Source organism: Danio rerio, chromosome 14, assembly GCF_052040795.2.
Source record: "Danio rerio strain M-AB ecotype USA chromosome 14, GRCz13ab, whole genome shotgun sequence".
NCBI classification, from domain to species: Eukaryota; Metazoa; Chordata; class Actinopteri; order Cypriniformes; family Danionidae; genus Danio; species Danio rerio.
In genome coordinates, this window is record NC_141034.1 from 26793311 (window position 1) to 26810204 (window position 16894).

General features: G+C 35.3%; 2 protein-coding genes across 3 annotated transcripts in view; both read left to right on the forward strand.

Moving 5' to 3' along the window:
• The window catches only part of atp7a (ATPase copper transporting alpha), an 813718-nt gene that overhangs the window by 274289 nt on the left and 522535 nt on the right, over positions 1–16894 (forward strand). The window lies entirely within an intron of this gene.
• Positions 1–16894, forward strand: part of gfra4b (GDNF family receptor alpha 4b) — a 117420-nt gene that overhangs the window by 78732 nt on the left and 21794 nt on the right. The window contains exons 2-3 of the mRNA XM_087281465.1: positions 10454–10729; positions 12837–12917. Coding sequence (XP_087137591.1) covers positions 10454–10729; positions 12837–12917 — 357 coding nt within the window. The remainder of the gene's footprint in view (positions 1–10453; positions 10730–12836; positions 12918–16894) is intronic.

Below are 16894 nucleotides of genomic sequence, written 5' to 3' on the forward strand. Positions count from 1 at the left end.
TGATTCATGTTTTTTAACATTTGTGTGACATTTGGGTTCTTTTTATGAATATTGAGCTAAACTGTCACTGTGAATTGATTTTGTCAGGCCCTACATTTACAGTGTTTCTTGTTTTAACATTAAAACAAGACATAAAGCATAAAATATTATTAACATTAAGCCTTGTTTTCTGAAAAAATATATGTGGCATGCATGTAGATAAGCTTACATTGATTATAGGGCTGGGCGATTTGGAAAAAATATCTAATTGCGATATATTTTTTGATTTTGCAATTTCGATTTGATTTGCGATTTAATTTTGTTTTCAAACTTCAGCTCAATCTGTATTGCAGCTTCTTACTGCTAAAATGCAGTGGATGTTAGTTAAAAATTGAACTTAAAAGATATTAACTTTTATTAGCAAACATCTCTAAAATTGTACTGTTGCTTGCTACTAGATTGAGTGTCACTTGCAGTAATTGACTTTCTAGCAAGACGCTCCTTATATAGCCGCCTGTGGTGCTTTTTTAGGTGCTGATTGTTGAATTTTCTCATTCTGCGGCAGCTCTTACAAATTACATGGCTTTGTTTGGTGTCTGTGATTTTGAAACCAAGATATTCCCATATTACAGATGTGCTGTTTTTCTTTTATATTAATTGGTCTATTAATGCTTCTGAAGCGCCAAAAAAGCAAGGTGCTTCCTTGTGCCATCTTCCCACTTGTTCGCGCTTTTCTGTTTGTTTGCTTTATTGTGGGTGTTCCGCATAGTTCGGTTGCGCAATTCTTATTAGGCAGAATTAAAGTGTGCTCACTCAATTGGCTAGTAAGACTGTCACACACAGACAGCAGTCATGCATTCACTCTGGGCGTGGGAAGTAAAATAGTACATATTTCATTTTGCAGCCTCTTGCGATTAGATAATCGCAACATTTCAAATTGCGATTGTGATTCGATTTTGATTAATCACACTAATTGATATCATTTTTTTCTGCCAATGTGGGCAGATAGTATGTGTTGTTTTACGTTTAAATTAGGTATTTTTCTGACCCCACTGGCAGATGTTTATTGTTTCAGCATCAAATCATAAAATCTAAATATATTTCTTACAACAAGGCAAGATAGGGCTCTATCATAGACCCAGTGCAATAAGGTGCAAGAACTGTTTGGTGTGATTTGTTGCTATTTTCAGAACAGCGCAACAGTAATTTTCATGTTCCCACATTGTTTGATTAGCAAATCCATTTGTGCCACTTTGTGGACTCAGGGGTGTTCCGGTCTAAAAGTTAAGTGTGTTAAGGTGTATTGTTGGCACGTTGCTATTTTGAACTGAAATAGACCATTGACCAATTGAAATCTGGTCTAAAGTTTAGCCCAGAGTGCGTTAGTTATGCGCCTATACAGGTACAAAGGTGCACACATTGCTTGATACAAAAAGGATTAAAATGTCACAAAAATTGTAACTTGCTACATAAATATTAAAACCACTACCTCTATGCCTCTATGTCAGGGGGCTTTTAAAAGTAAAGAGAAAGAGAAAGTAAAGAGGCCAAATGGAGGAGGCTCGATCTTTATCCTCATGCTGCAGATAGTTTGTTTACTGTTTTCTCGATACTGAAGTGTACAGTTTTTCCACTTACAAAGTCTGCCATGTAAATAGCAAATGCACCATGGTGCTATGCAACTCTTAAAGAGAATGGAAGATGAGACTCTGATTAGTTTATTGCATGTTTTGCTTGAAACACACTTAACTCTTAAAAGAATAAATCCAATCCTGTTAGACCATGCACAAGGGTGCAGAACATATTTTTCCTTTCCTAAAATAGCAACTCACCATTTGCTCACCCTTGTTTGGTTATAAAATTCATTGGTTTATTTTTTCTGTTGAACATAAAATAATTGATTTTGAAGAATGTAGGTAGTTAGTACCTATTGACATCTAAATTAAGAAATAAATCACCATGAAGTCAATGGCTGCCATGTTTACAGCAATCCTCAAAATGTCTTTTATGTTCAACAGAATAAAGAAACTCACATAGGTTTTAAACAGGTAAAGCGTGAGTAAATTATGATTTTTGGTTGATCTATACCTTTAATTCTCTGTTTGTCAAGTAAATATTAGTATCTTTAGTATCTGTAGTATCTTTAGTGCTTAGGTATTTCTGGAACATGACAAAAGTGAACTGTAGTTAAGAGGTAAACATCATACTACTTGCTCTGAAAAAGATTCTCACTCTAAGAAAGACAAAAAAAAAGTAGTTTATATGAGTTGTACGCTATACTCCAAGCCCCCTGAGGAGATATGATGGAAGCAAAGGCTTTTATTATTATAAAAAGCATCAAGCATCAAATCTCAATTCATGTTTGTCCACATTCAGCTTAGTGAAGGCTCAATATTGTCAGCTTTCAATTCACCATTCATTTCAAAAGAAAATGTCACGCTTGCTAACGAATATTATTAGGTTAGATTGTATGTCATGACTCGTTGGCTAACATTATATATATTTTTTTACCATCACACATCTCTCTCCACTCATACACCTAAGCAAAAGCCTTTCCAGCTGAGCATCTGAAAAGAGATTGCATGAATAGGCATTCACTGGAACCTGGCAGACACGCACCCTCAAACAGAACATATTGGAAATATTCGCCATTCGCAAGACTGTGAAGGACAAATATTGAGCGAAACACACCCTCTATTCAATAATGCACACACACATACAACATATTATTTTTTTTTCCAAAACATAAAAACTTTGTTCAAATTGTTGTTTGAACATATACTATAGGGTCTTGAGATGTATTGGGTTAAAAATAAGTGAAACTCTATTGCCTACTGTGGTGAGGCGGTTAAAATCTTAAACGTGCAGTTCTGTTGTAGTTTAAACTCTAACAGCAGTGGGATGTAACTTTTTCTTTCACCTTATTTCATGAGAGAGATTTTTTTCTTTATAGACAATATCTTTATTGTATCCTTGTGAATATATATGTCAAAGTACAGAGCTTACAAGAGTTGCATGTTAATAATATTAGCTATTTATAAATGTAATTTCATAGTTTTTATTAGTACAATCTTTGAATTAAGAAAATGTTATTGCAAGGATATCATATATATTTTAGAAGATTCAAAGCTTGTGTAAAAGCTTGATTCAAATCTTTACTTTATATATATATATATATATATATATATATATATATATATATATATATATATATATATATATATATATATATATATATATATATATATATTAGTGCTTTCAAACGATTAAAAAATGTACTAATTAATTGCACTTTTTTTAAAAGATTGAAACTTGTAATTTTGGCTATTCAAATGTAAAATTAATGTGAACACGACAAAAACTATTTAAATTCAAAATAAAATTGTTTATTAGAGTTTTATGTTTAAATTGTAATACACATTTCTTCATGTAAACAACATACCCACAATAAAACCATCAAGATCCTTGCTTGACAGCCATATTTATTGCAGAAATTAAAACACAGGCATGTTAATGCCATTTAAATTTAAAAACAATCAATGCCAATAAAAAAAAACTGCAAATGGACTGCAAAAAATGCCAAAATACAGGCATTGCAGATATGGAAAATGGAAAATTATAATAATAATAATAAAGTATTGAATACAAACAATTGCACTCATTGTAGAGTTCTATTGCTGTGAGTTGCTTTGTAACATTAATTACAAAGCAGAAACAGTTTTGCTCAGTCCTCCTTTACATTCATCCAGTTGCTAAGACAGTTCAGTCTGTTGACATTATTGGGGGACAATGTGGATCTTTTCTTTTGAATGATGTGAGCTGAGAGTGCAACGCAATCTCACGCCAATTCATAACTTTTTTGATTTAGTGGCTACGGACAACGACGGCAGGTTTGTTGCTAAGAAACGCACACACAGACACACAGACCAGGGCAGTGCACAGGGTGGTGGCCCGGTGGCTAGAGCCACTGCCCCTCTGGCCTCATTGGCTAAGGTGCCCCTCTCAGGAGGTGCTTGCTTTTTACTTTGCGATCGCGTTGAGCACCTGCTCCTGTAAGGGTCTGTGCTCTGTGCATGGGCCTGACACAGACAGACACACACACACACACACAAAGTGCGCAGGACAGGGCAGCCTGAGCACCACCCTCAGATTCAACACGCATGATCACGTTTATCAAATTTGCTTAAACTAAGCATTCTAAAGTATGGCTGTATTTCACAAGGATTCTGACACAACAACGGAAAGCATACGCTTCCATTGTGTTTAAGGAGGAAACACTTCAAACTTAATGAAAAATTTGAGGGTGCATGCTAAAAGGCAGAGAAATACACTATCTTTGACAGCTCGCGACTTCATCTAGCACTTTCTGAGTACATTTACATGAGACACCAATACTCAGATTTTAATATAATTAAGATAATACTTTTATTAAGAGTCTACCATGTAAGCAGCGGTTTTTGGCTACCTTAAAGGACCACCGAGTCACGAAATGCGGAGGTTTTTCTTTCCGTTCACCATGCGGTATCAAATTCCATTAAAACAGAAGTCAAAAGTTAAAAATGAAACACCTGAAATTGCATGAAACTCTGGAGAGCCTAGTGATGCGACATTAATTGTTTTATACTGAAACTTGCCTTCAAAAAGTGCTTCCTTGGTCTTATCCATTCTTTGCATGTTGAACACAGGTCGACCACAACAGGAAGTAAAAAAAAAAAAAACATGCAATTGGGTTAATTTTACACGTTAAATATTTCAAATTAATGGCATGCGTTAACGCACTAATTTTTACAATACTAATATATATATATATATATATATATATATATATATATATATATATATATATATATATATATATATATATATATATATATATTTATTCATTCATTCGTTTTCTTTTTGGCTTAGTTCCTTTATTAGTCCGGGGTCGCCACAGCCGAATGATCCGCCAACTCATCCAGCACATGTTTTACGCAGCGGATGCCCTTCCAGCCACAACCCATCACTGGGACACACACACTTATTCACACAGTCATACAGTACAGTCAATTTTAGCATACCTGTACCACATGTCTCTAGACTTGTGAGGAGAAACCGGAGCACCCAGAGGAAATCCACACAAACACGGGGAGAACATGCAAATTCCACACAAAAATGCCAACTGACCCAGCCGGGCTTGATTCAGCAACCTTCTTGCTGTGATTTAAACGTGCTACCCACTCCACCACTGCGTTGCCATATTAAATAATGTAATGTAATAACTAATTAATTCATTCATTTTACTATGGCTTAGTCACTTTATTAAATCGAGGTCGCCATGAATGAATAACCAAATTATTGAGCATATGTTTTACACTGCGGATGCCCTTCTAGCTGTTCACACAGTCCACACACACTCATTCACACACATTCTACAGCCAATTTAGTTTATTCAATTCACCTATTTCGCATGTCTTTGGACTATGAGGGAAACTGGAGCAACCGGAGGGAACGCATTTGAACATGGGGAGAACATGCAAACTCCATACAGAAATGCCAACTGACACAGCCGGGACTCGAACCAGTGACCTTCTTGCTGTAAGGTGACAGTGCTTACCACTGAGCCACTGTGTCACCCTTTGTAATATATAATATTAATAATAAATGATATTACTTAATAACATTATTATAATAATATTTATAATGCTACAATAAAAACTGCTATTTTCTGTAATGTATTAATTTAATTTACAAATTCCATCAGGACAGGCTTAAGCCAGCACTGTTTGTTTTACAACAGTCAGTTTTTTTTTTACTGAAATGTAAACTGACTTATATTATAATAATCAGAATATTTTTTACAGTGTTTATGGATCAAGTTTTATGGATTACAATTTCTGCTAATATTCAACTTTAATATTCTAATGAAGAAAATAATTAGAAAAAAATCACCTACATGGGGTATTGCTTAGGGGTGAGTAAATCAATAGATAAAAATATAATATTAAAAGAGCCTGTTCTTTTAACATTATATAATGAAAAAGTACCAGTATCTAATAAATAAAAACCTATACTAAAAAAATTATTGAAATATGATTCTTTGGATTAACTTTTTTTTTCGCCTTAAGTGGTTGTAAACAATTTATTTGGGCTGAATTTAAACAAACAAATTAAGTTGAACATTACTACATTTCATTAGTTTGTTTAAATTCAACACATATAAGTTGTTTGCAACAAATTTGCAGACATTTTTTCAGTGTAGCTTCTAACAAATAAGCAGTTTCTAACAAGTTAAACGTTTAAATCTTTTAAAAAGCACTTTTACGTTCTAAGTTTTAAGTTCTATCAGCTAAAAAATAAGTACTTGTGTACTTAAATAAATAGATAATAATATGTTCATGTTAAAAATGCTTGTCTTCACCCATGTGGTGAAGTACTGATTGCACTGTTGGATTACTTAAATTTCACATCAGAAGAGACCATTTATAGAGGTAATTTTAGTGAACTAAAATGTAGATTTTACAGATGATCTCACAGAGACTGCATCATCCGAGGACTAATAGCCGTAAACAATTATATAGGCTTATATACACACACACTCACGCAGTGCTTTGTAACTATAGCTACTAAACACGATCTTGAGTGCATAATGAGGAAAAAAGCTGACACTCATCGCGGCGTGCAGTTCTAGTCATTAGAGCAGAAATGATCATCACACATTACTGAAGACGTTCTCAAGGGCCAATTGTTCAGGTCTTAGCAAACAAACTTTTTACCTCCCTCCCATATGAATTAGATCAAATCCCCTCCCTCACGGCCACAACATCCAGTCGTTAATGTAAATCTCAAACAGACAAAGAAGAGGAATAAATTACACATGCATCCGGAACTAAGTTAAGAAAACACTTCTCATTAATTTGCAACCTCGCCTGGTGGAAGGGAGAAAACAGGATTGTTTAATTGAAATAATGAATTGTCTCGTTGTGTTTGGTTTGATCAGACTGTGGCTGGGCTGTTTTTTTTTCTCCCTTTTTATCAGACTATGCCCTCCCTAATCCAGCTCAGGCACTAATGTTGAACAATGCTCCAATAAGATATAGAAAGTCTCATTTTGCCCGCTGTCATGTTGATTTATCCTCACGTCTGTAGTCATGATGCATCGCCTTCCCTGCCTCCACAAAAGCGTCTGCATATGGTTGCATCTGTCAGTGAGCCTTTGAGTTTTTTGGGTGCAAAATATCAGCCCACAGGTTCTGCTATTCCCGACTGAAGCTGAAAAAGCATCAGGCTATCACCGACAAGCACACCGATGGATGAAAAGCAGTGTCAAAATCATGCGATGATGCTTTTCAACAGTGAGTGGTTAATTTGCTTTTGGGTCCAAAAATGTGGTTGTGATTTCACCTCTTATTTGACGTTGTCATTAGTTCAAAACACTAGCACATGCATAAATCTGTTAGATGTTGAAATAATGTACTTTCTCATTTAGTTTGAAATTAGTTCATAGCCCTTTTCTCATGCAATTTAATCAGCGCATTAACAGATGGTGTTGCAGCCTGTAATATATTTTATGTATCTGTCTGTATGTCATTTCGTCTTGTATTTTATGTAAATGCATTCATTATGACTCTCAAGGCAATGGCAAGTAATATCTCCAGGATTAGAAGCGTATCGTGTTACTGACCTCAAATTTCACAGTCTTTTTGATATTTTTTCTTTTATGTATGACTTATAAAACACTAATTAAGAGCAATTGTGCAAAATGTGATGTCTGTGATTTTGCGCATAGTGTTTCTTTTTGCAAAGTGACATCACAAACTACTTGACCTGACATGCATAATACTGCATTTTTAGAGGTTTTCATGTATCTGTGTGAAAAGGGATTGGATCATTGTGATAGTGTTGTCATTTGTATGTGAAGCTTTTGAAAAACCAAGGGAAAAAGTATATTGCTGTCATGTCCATGTTTCTTAAAATTACACCAAAAATGCGTTACTTAAAACAAATTTTAGTGATATAATATTCACTACCTGACAAAAGTCTTGTCGCCTATGCCAGTTGTATAAGCAACAAATAATAACTTGACTTCTAGTTGATCATTTGGAAAAGTGGCAGAAGGTAGATTTTTCCAGTAAATCATCTGTTGAACTGCATCCCAATCATCACAAATACTGCAGAAGACCTATTGAAACCGGTATGGTTTAGGGTTACATCCAGTATGGGGGTGTGTGAGAGATCTGCAGAGTGGATGGTAACATCAACAGCCTGAGGTATCAAGACATTTGTGCTGATTACATTACAAACCACAGGAGAGGTCAAGTTCTTCAGCAGGATAGCGCTCCTCCTCATAAGTCAGCCTCCACATCAAAATTCCTAAATGCAAAGGTCAAGGTGCTCCAGGATTGGCCAGCCCAGTCACTAGACATGAACATTATTGAGCATATCTGGGGTAGAATGGAGGAGGCATTGAAGATGAATCTAAATAATCTTGATGAACTCCTGCAGATCCTGCAAGAATGCTTTCTTTGCCATTCCAGATGACTTTAATAATAAGTTACTTGAGTCATTGTAGAGATGTATAGATGCTGTCTTTTAGGCTCATCAGAGCCATACACAATATTAATTATTTTTCCACTGTACCATGTCAAGTTATTTAGTGTTGTTTCCAAAACTTGGATACATGACAAGACTTTTGTCAGGTAGTGTGTATATACACAGTACATGTGATATATAGTGTATACATACACACACTCTACGTCAATTACTTTTTGTGCATTGAAGAGTAGGCCTACAATGGCTAAAATAAAAAAAAATAAAAAAAAATAAAAAAAACGAAACATAATTAATGAAGATTTGTAGTCGGGGACAGATTAAACCATTAAGGAAGGCAAGTGGGCGCTTTTGGCCCCAAGAAATCTGAGGGTCCCCAAATAAATACATAGAAGCCTATACCTATAAATTACATATAACATCCTTTTCTGTCATATTTGGTATGATGAGGATCTAAAAAAACAAGCTTAGTGTTTATTACATCACAAATGTGCAAATGTGTCCCCCACCCTCAATCATAGAGCACTCCAGCAGTCAAATTAGGTAAAGATTTAGTTTTAAATATAAAAAACGGAATAGTTTATATGAAAACAAATCATTTAGAAGATGCTTTACATGCTGTTGTTATTATTTTGCATTAAGACAAAATGTAAAGAGGGAGATTGAGTGATATAAGAATAAAAACAGCAAAATAAATCAATTAAAAATAAATTGAAGTTAAAAATGTGGATTTTAGACCATTTGGCCACATGGTCATAATTGCTTAGGGCCCAAAACCACTAACTCGACCCCTGTTTGTAGTATGAAGTAGTATTTAGAGTTTTAAGTAGTATTAAGTGTTTAATTAAGTGTTTAATTGCTAAAAACTGTCAATTGATCATTTGGAAAAGTGGCAGGAGGTAGATTTTTTCAGTGAATCATCTGTTAAGCTGCATCCCAGTACTACAAATACTGCAAGAGACCTATTGAAATTAGGTAAAGATTAGTAAGACAAAATGTAGAAAAGATGATAAATAAGAATGATATAAACTTTTTCGTTTTTAATCTTTAAGACTAAATCTTTACCTAATTTAATTGCCAAAAACACGATTTCTGAAAAATCCTGAAATATATGTAAAGCTAAACACACACACACACACACACACACACACACACACACACACACACACACACACACACATACACACACACACACGCACACGCACACACGAATCACACGCACACACAGACACATGAAATCTAATTTTACTGAAACTCAGCTAAAACTTGCAATAAATCTTTCAATATACAATTAAAACCTAATCCAAACAGTTATCCAAAGAGAACACTGGCCAGATCAGCAGAATGCAGTTAGTAAAAGTGAATAATTACATTTAAACAGCAGATGGGATGTGATTGTATCTAATGAAGTGCAGGTGTTTGAGGGCAGTCTGTGAAACCTGATGGTTATTAGATGGTTCTCATATTGCATGGAATTGGAGATGTTTCTGTCAAGTAGCCTCTGTTTCTGAAGCTGCAGTTTCACTCATGCCGTGGTCACATTAGAGTTTAAGCTTGCGAAAAGGAGGGGGTTGAACAAGATGATTAGACATTTTAAAAAAAAGAGACCGATTGGTCGATATTTAAAATTTCTGTCCAGAGAGGTCATGTTTTGATTCTCGATTGGTCTCACGCAGTCAAGTGATGCGATTTTTGCTGGTCAGAGTTCACCGAGCTTGAACTTTGCCACGCAGCAAACTCTGAAACTTGTCACACGAGCTTGTGTTTACGGTCTGACACATTCACGTGCGTATGAATGGAAGTCTATGGGGAGAAAAGTCCAGTGTTACCGCTGCTTTAAACATGAAGATCTGCAGGGATGTTTATTTGATCATTAAAATTCACCAAACACTTAGTAAACCATGTGGCAAAACACTCTTTATAGAATGTTTCCTGTGTTTTTTAGCATTGCAGGTGCTGCTTTATGCTAGCAGAGACTGTCTTATAGCGGGAGACACTTGTTCAAGTGATGAGACGTGCAGTCCTCGTCTTCGGACCCTCCGTCAGTGTGTTGCTGGAAACGGCAGCATGAAGCTCGGCCCTGGAGCTCGCAGTCAGTGTGCAAACGCTGTGTCTGCCCTGCTGTCTACTCCTCTCCACCGCTGCCAGTGCAGACGGGGCATGAAGAGAGAAAAAAACTGTCTCAGCATATACTGGAGTCTCCACCAGTCTGGCATGCATGGTGAGTGACAATCCTAAGATGCTCCTCCTTTAAATATTCTTATTACTATTTACTAGTAAATACAGTAGCTATATGTTTTTTACACATACACTGTGATTAGAGTATTAAAACTGTGCATCTAGTTGAAAACCATCAAATATCACTATATTGAAATGTAAAACAAAACTTTAATATTTTGTTTAATAATTCCTTAAATTTATATAACGCTTCTCTGGGCACTCAAAGTGCTTTACACATAGGGGGGAATCTCCTCATCCACTACCAGTGTGCAGCATCCACCTGGATGACGCAATGGCAGCCATTTTGCGCCAGACCGCACACCACACACCAACTGATAGGTAGAGAGGAGACAGAGTGATGAACCCAATTATGATATGGGGATTGTTTGGAAGCCATGATGGACAGAGGGCAGTGGGCAAATTTGGCCAGGATACCGGGGTAAAACCCCTACTCTTTTTTTTTTTTTTTTTTTTTTTTTTTTTGAAGGACATCCTGGGATTTTTAACGACCACAGAGAGTCAGAACCTCGGTTTTAAAGTCTCATCTGAAAAACGCCACTGATTGAACAGTATAGAGTCCCCGTCACTATACTGGGGCATTAGGACCCACACAGATCGCAGGTTAGGCGCCCCCTGCTGGCCTCACTAGCACCACTTCCGGCAGCAACCTAGCTTTCCTGTGTGGTCTCCCATCCAGGTACTGACTGGGCGCAGCCCTGCTTAGCTTCAGTGGGTGACCATGTGAGTTGCAAAGAGCCAGCTGCCGGCTACAATTTGAAAATATTCAACATGATTGCTTTTATTATGTGGACGACCACCTGATCAAATATACCCCCTGATCTAAACGTTACAGGATGTGTTGCTTAAGCACACTAACAACATTAGATCTAAACTTTGCCACTAAAAAACGTTCTGCCACCAGTCCTGACTGTAAAAAAAAAAAAAAAAAAAAAAAAAAACTGTTTTTTTTTTGCCATATTTTTTGAAAAACAGAGCAGAAACAAAAGATGCAGGTCTCCATATTGTTCTTTATATTCAAATGTAATTTGTGCAAGCTTATTTTTGCAATATGTCATTGAAAGACAAGAGACTAGCCAACACATGCATCCTCTTATAGACCATCATATCAAAAATAAGGAACATTGTTTAAAGTGAACAAAAGGAGACATAAGGAAACATTTTTTTTTTCTGTGTGTTTATTTATTCATTAATTTTCCTATAGCTTAGCCTCTATTTCAGAGGTTGCCACAGCGGAACAAACCACCAATTGTTTCGGCATATGTTTTACGCAGTGGATGTACCACCAAAAATATATATATATCTACCACCATCTATTTGGGTATATGTTTTATGCATTCACACACGCTAATACACTATGGCAAATTTAGTTCACCCAATTCATCTATAGCGCGTGTCTCTGGACTGTAGGGAAAACCACAGTAACCGGGGTGTACTAACCAGTAACCAGTAAACCCGTGCCAACACGGGGAAAACATGCAAACTTCACTAAAAGAAGCCAACTGGCCAAGCCAGAACTCGAACCAGCAGCAGTGCTAACCACTGAGCCACAGTGCCGCCCATTCTGTGTGTTTAATAAACATCTGATAAAAGTCCAACTATAGAAGAACAGACAGACCAGTCATAAAGTAGATAAATGAATGACTGTGTAAAGTCTGTCAATTGGATGACTAGTCTATTTTTAGACGACTGTTAGATGTCACTGACAGTGCAGATTTAGCTTTGTTTCTGCCCAAACATCTATATTTAGATGTCTATTAGGCAAGAGTGGCTAAGAATGTCAGATGTAAAGGGAATCACATTTAAAGTCAAGCCCAAAATTATTTATACCCCAGGGATATGAATAATTATGGACTTGACTGTATTTACATCCAATCAACCAAAGTTCATATTAATAATATCGTTTATATGAATACCAGGTGTAAACAGTGCCTGATAATCACGTCACAGTAGGAGCATTGTAAAAAAAAAAAACTAATTATGCACATTTCTTTTTAAAAACCCTAATTATATATTGTTGGAATGTATTGTTCTTTATGAATTATTAAATGTACACTTTCATTGCTGAAATTAGCTCTTTGTAATTGCAGGGCTTAACCTGGTAGAGAACTATCCGTATGAAACAGTGGAGAAAGGCTATGAGTTTGTCCGTCTGGCTTCCATCACTGCAGGTAAGGTAATAGCTTGATTCTGGCACTGAATGTTTTCTTTGTATTCTGTAATTCAAGAAAAACAAAGTTTAAATTACTGGCTGTTATAAAGCATAGCAGCTTAACACTAGCTACATGAAATTCTATTGTTATTAATAGGAATATGCACTATTTGTTTTATAAGTGACAATGATTGATAGTGGAAAAGATGATCAGCTAGGATTTTGTGTGACAATGCTTTGCTGAATTTCTGAAGTTGAACATTTAGCATTAGCTCTACAGAAATAATTCAGATAATATTACAGTATAAATAATTTTTCAGAAAGTGCAGTTTAGAAAATCTAGAAACTCTAAAATGCTAAATGGATGTAACAAAAAATACAAATAAAAGAAAATGCACTTTAAAAAAGCATTATTGTAAAAAGAAACAGCATTTGTAATAGCTTGACATACATGTGACATAACACAGATAGTGTTCCTGCAGTTTCTTTAAGACATTTCATTTCAATTTCTGTTTTATTCACAATCTCTCTGTATTGTGACTGAATAGATGTAGCTGAGACCTCTGTTAAATGATAAACTTATTTAACATAGAGGCGAAAGCTGAAAAAAAAAAAAAACACACACACACACACGGGGCTCTAGTACAATAATCTTCATTCCAAATGTCATGGTGTCCAGAACATCTTATTAACATCTCAAATATTGTATTAGCAGCATAATTGTGTCTCTAGTGTGGGAAAGTCGCAGTCACTGTGCATTAGTTTTGCTGTGAAACTCATATTCGCTGTCATTCCCTTCAGTTATGCCCTTGTTTTTGTTCAACTGTCCCATGGAAATTAGTCACAGAGTCTCGGTTTGTTTGTAGAAGCTTTGTGTCTGAGCTGGATTTTTCCATCAAAGCTGTAAGAATCAACAAAGCTCTTATGTGAATGATGTGGACAGACATTCTTGGCTATTCTGTGATTATTAATCGCAAAGGAATAGAAGGAGAGACTTCGTGAGCGTCCTTATTTTCATTTTTCTCAGGTTTTACTGACCTTAGCCTTAGTTATTTACTGCGCTTTTTGCATTAACATCACAGTGCAGGCCATTCAGTTTGATGAAGTTGATCAGAATGCGGAAATGATTTCTTGGAAAGACGTTTCCACGGCATTCCTTTTAATTTGTTCCATCTCATTTTCATTCTTGACGTCCTCTCACATCATCAGAAATTTCCTTTAGTCGTAATGGTTTGTGGCTCCGCGCAGCCTCTCCATTTGAGTTATCTGAACCTCAGCCCACATTACCCCATTTTCACATTTTCTTTCCACAGCAATATACAATGACGGCAGAACGTATTCTTCCCACATCTGAGAACCAAAGAACATCTATTAAATCAGCAATCTTAAAAATAAGTTTTCTACAATCTAATGGGATGCATTTGCAACACAAAAGCAAATTAAAAAACAAACAAATAAATAAATGAATAAATAAATAAATCTTATTTAAAAGTCTTTGATTTGCAATCTTAGATTTTAAGTAAAATTAAATACAATTTCTTGAATAATACAGTTTAGAGCTTACTCAAACTAAAATGAAAGAAACTAAATAAATATATTTTTTAAACCTGACATTAATATTACATACATTATCAACATTTAATTTTTATACATGCTTTATGTCCAAGTTGTATTGCTGTTTTGTTTTAAATTAAATATTTTATTATTAAAGCTTCAGGAAAAACACCAAGGGCTCCATTTTAACAATCTAGGTGGAAAGTCTAAAGCACATTAAGCATTAAGGACATGTCTGAATCCACTTTTTCTATATTAAGGACAGAAAGATGCATATTCTTAATGCATATTCTCTTAATGAATTATAGGTGTGTTTTGAGCATAGTGTGCATTAAACACATCAGAGTCTCATCTCCCATTCCCTTTAAGAGTCGGTTGCCATACACCATACGCATTTGCTATTTACATGACAGACTTTGTAAGTGGAAAAACTGAATGCTTTGCCAGAAAATGATTAAAAAGGCCATCTGCGCCTCCATCATTCAGCCTCTTTACTTTATTTTTACTTTTACTCTTTACTTTACTTTTTTACTTTTATGGGGTAAGGAAAAGGTTGAAACTCACGCCACTGAAGACATCTATTAGCTTACATATTTAATTTAGTTTGTTAAGTGCAAATATTTGTTTCAAAACTATTTCCAACAGATTAATAAATAAACAATAATGACAAAGTGTGATAAAAAAATAAAAAATTGAGTTATATCCAAACACACATCCTATTCTTATGCCTCATATGGTGATTCATATTCATCTCCAATACCTGACAGGTGGATAAATCATTATTATTATTATTTTTTTATTAAAACAAATATAAACAATTATAAAATAAATAATACTAATAGTACAAAACATTGTACAAATGCAAACTGTCATGAACAAACTGAAGAAAAAACAAGATGAGACATGGAGGTAGTGGTTTTATAGTTATGTAGAAAATAATAGTTTTTGTCACATTTTAATTAAGAAAAGTGTATTGCTGTACATCCTGTAAGTATTAAGCAATGTGTTAGTGTTTGGACCTGCATAGGCGCATAACTATTGCAATCTGCGCTGGACTTTAGACCAGATTTTAGTTGGTCAATGGCGCAGTCTTCTCAGTTTCTCTTTTCAGTTTCTCAAAACAGCGAATTTCTCAAAATGTCTTAACACATCTCTTTTTTAGACCAGCACACCCATTAGTCTACAAAGTGACGCAAATGGATTTGCTATTTAAACAACGTTGTGCAAAACGTGAAAATTTTATGTTGCGCTGGTCTAAAAATAGCAAAAAGTCGCGCCAAAGATGTCTTGCACCTTATTGCGCCAGGTATATGGTAGGGCCTTAAAAAAACTGTAGTATTGCAGCCTGGTTTGGTACAAATTTTTACAAGCAATCGGTACATTTTTAAACTCTTAGTAAACTGTTCTTAGTGTTGTGAAACAACAATTATGTGGAATTAAAATGTGTGCAACTACAATGAAATAATGACATCAATTTGAAAAATGACTAGTAGTGCTACAAGTGTTTAAAGTTTTGTACTAGGGGATTGGAATTTGTACATTTTTGCTTATGAAAATATTACCAAACCAATTTAAAAAAGTCTGTAATGCAAAGTTCTCTCATGAAACTCTATGTTTGCGCAGACAGCACAATGAGCTTACTCCTCAGCATTTTAAATTCTTCAGTGTTGTTTTATGCTACATTAGGAATATGCATCGTATTTTCTGGGACCCTCCTCCACTCCATATAGCATCAAAAAAAGAAACTGATCCATCCAAAATTGGCCTTGAAAAAAAGAACATAAGGGATTGTAAAGAACCATTGAAGTCAGATGTTTTGATGCATCCAACTCAAATCCTTTTAGTTGTTTGTAGTCTGACCAGCAAAATGCCTCACAAAAATTGGCTGTCAGCCCATATTCTTCAACTCCCATTTAAATACAAAGTTTCTCATCTTTTTTGATGCTTTCACCATTTTCTCCTCTCCGCTGTCAGTCGCAAAACACAACACACCTTGTGAATTGAAAAGGGCCGCTCATCTTCGCCCATTCTACACAGTTGTGCTGCATGGTTATGCTTATGCTGTCTGATCCGCCTCAAGAATCAAAATGTCAGTTTGATCAAGAGCTTGAGAAATGTGCTGTTTCTCATTTTGTATGTGTTTTGCCGATACTAAGCCAACATACAGTTGAACTTAGAAATATTAGACTTGTTAGTTAGTCAGAATTATTAGTAATGTTTAAAGTAAATGATCTAAAAGTGTTTATATGTATTTTTATATTCTGAGTAAGGTGTGAGACTAAAAATGTTCATTTAATTAAATATTGTCGGGCTGATTATTCACATAATTCTGATAAGTAAATTGTCTGTCAACAAATGTAGATTCGTACAACTGCGAACCTCTGTTCATGCAGATCTGCCATTTTGCACGTCCATGTGCACATGAGAGAGTGACAGTGGTAA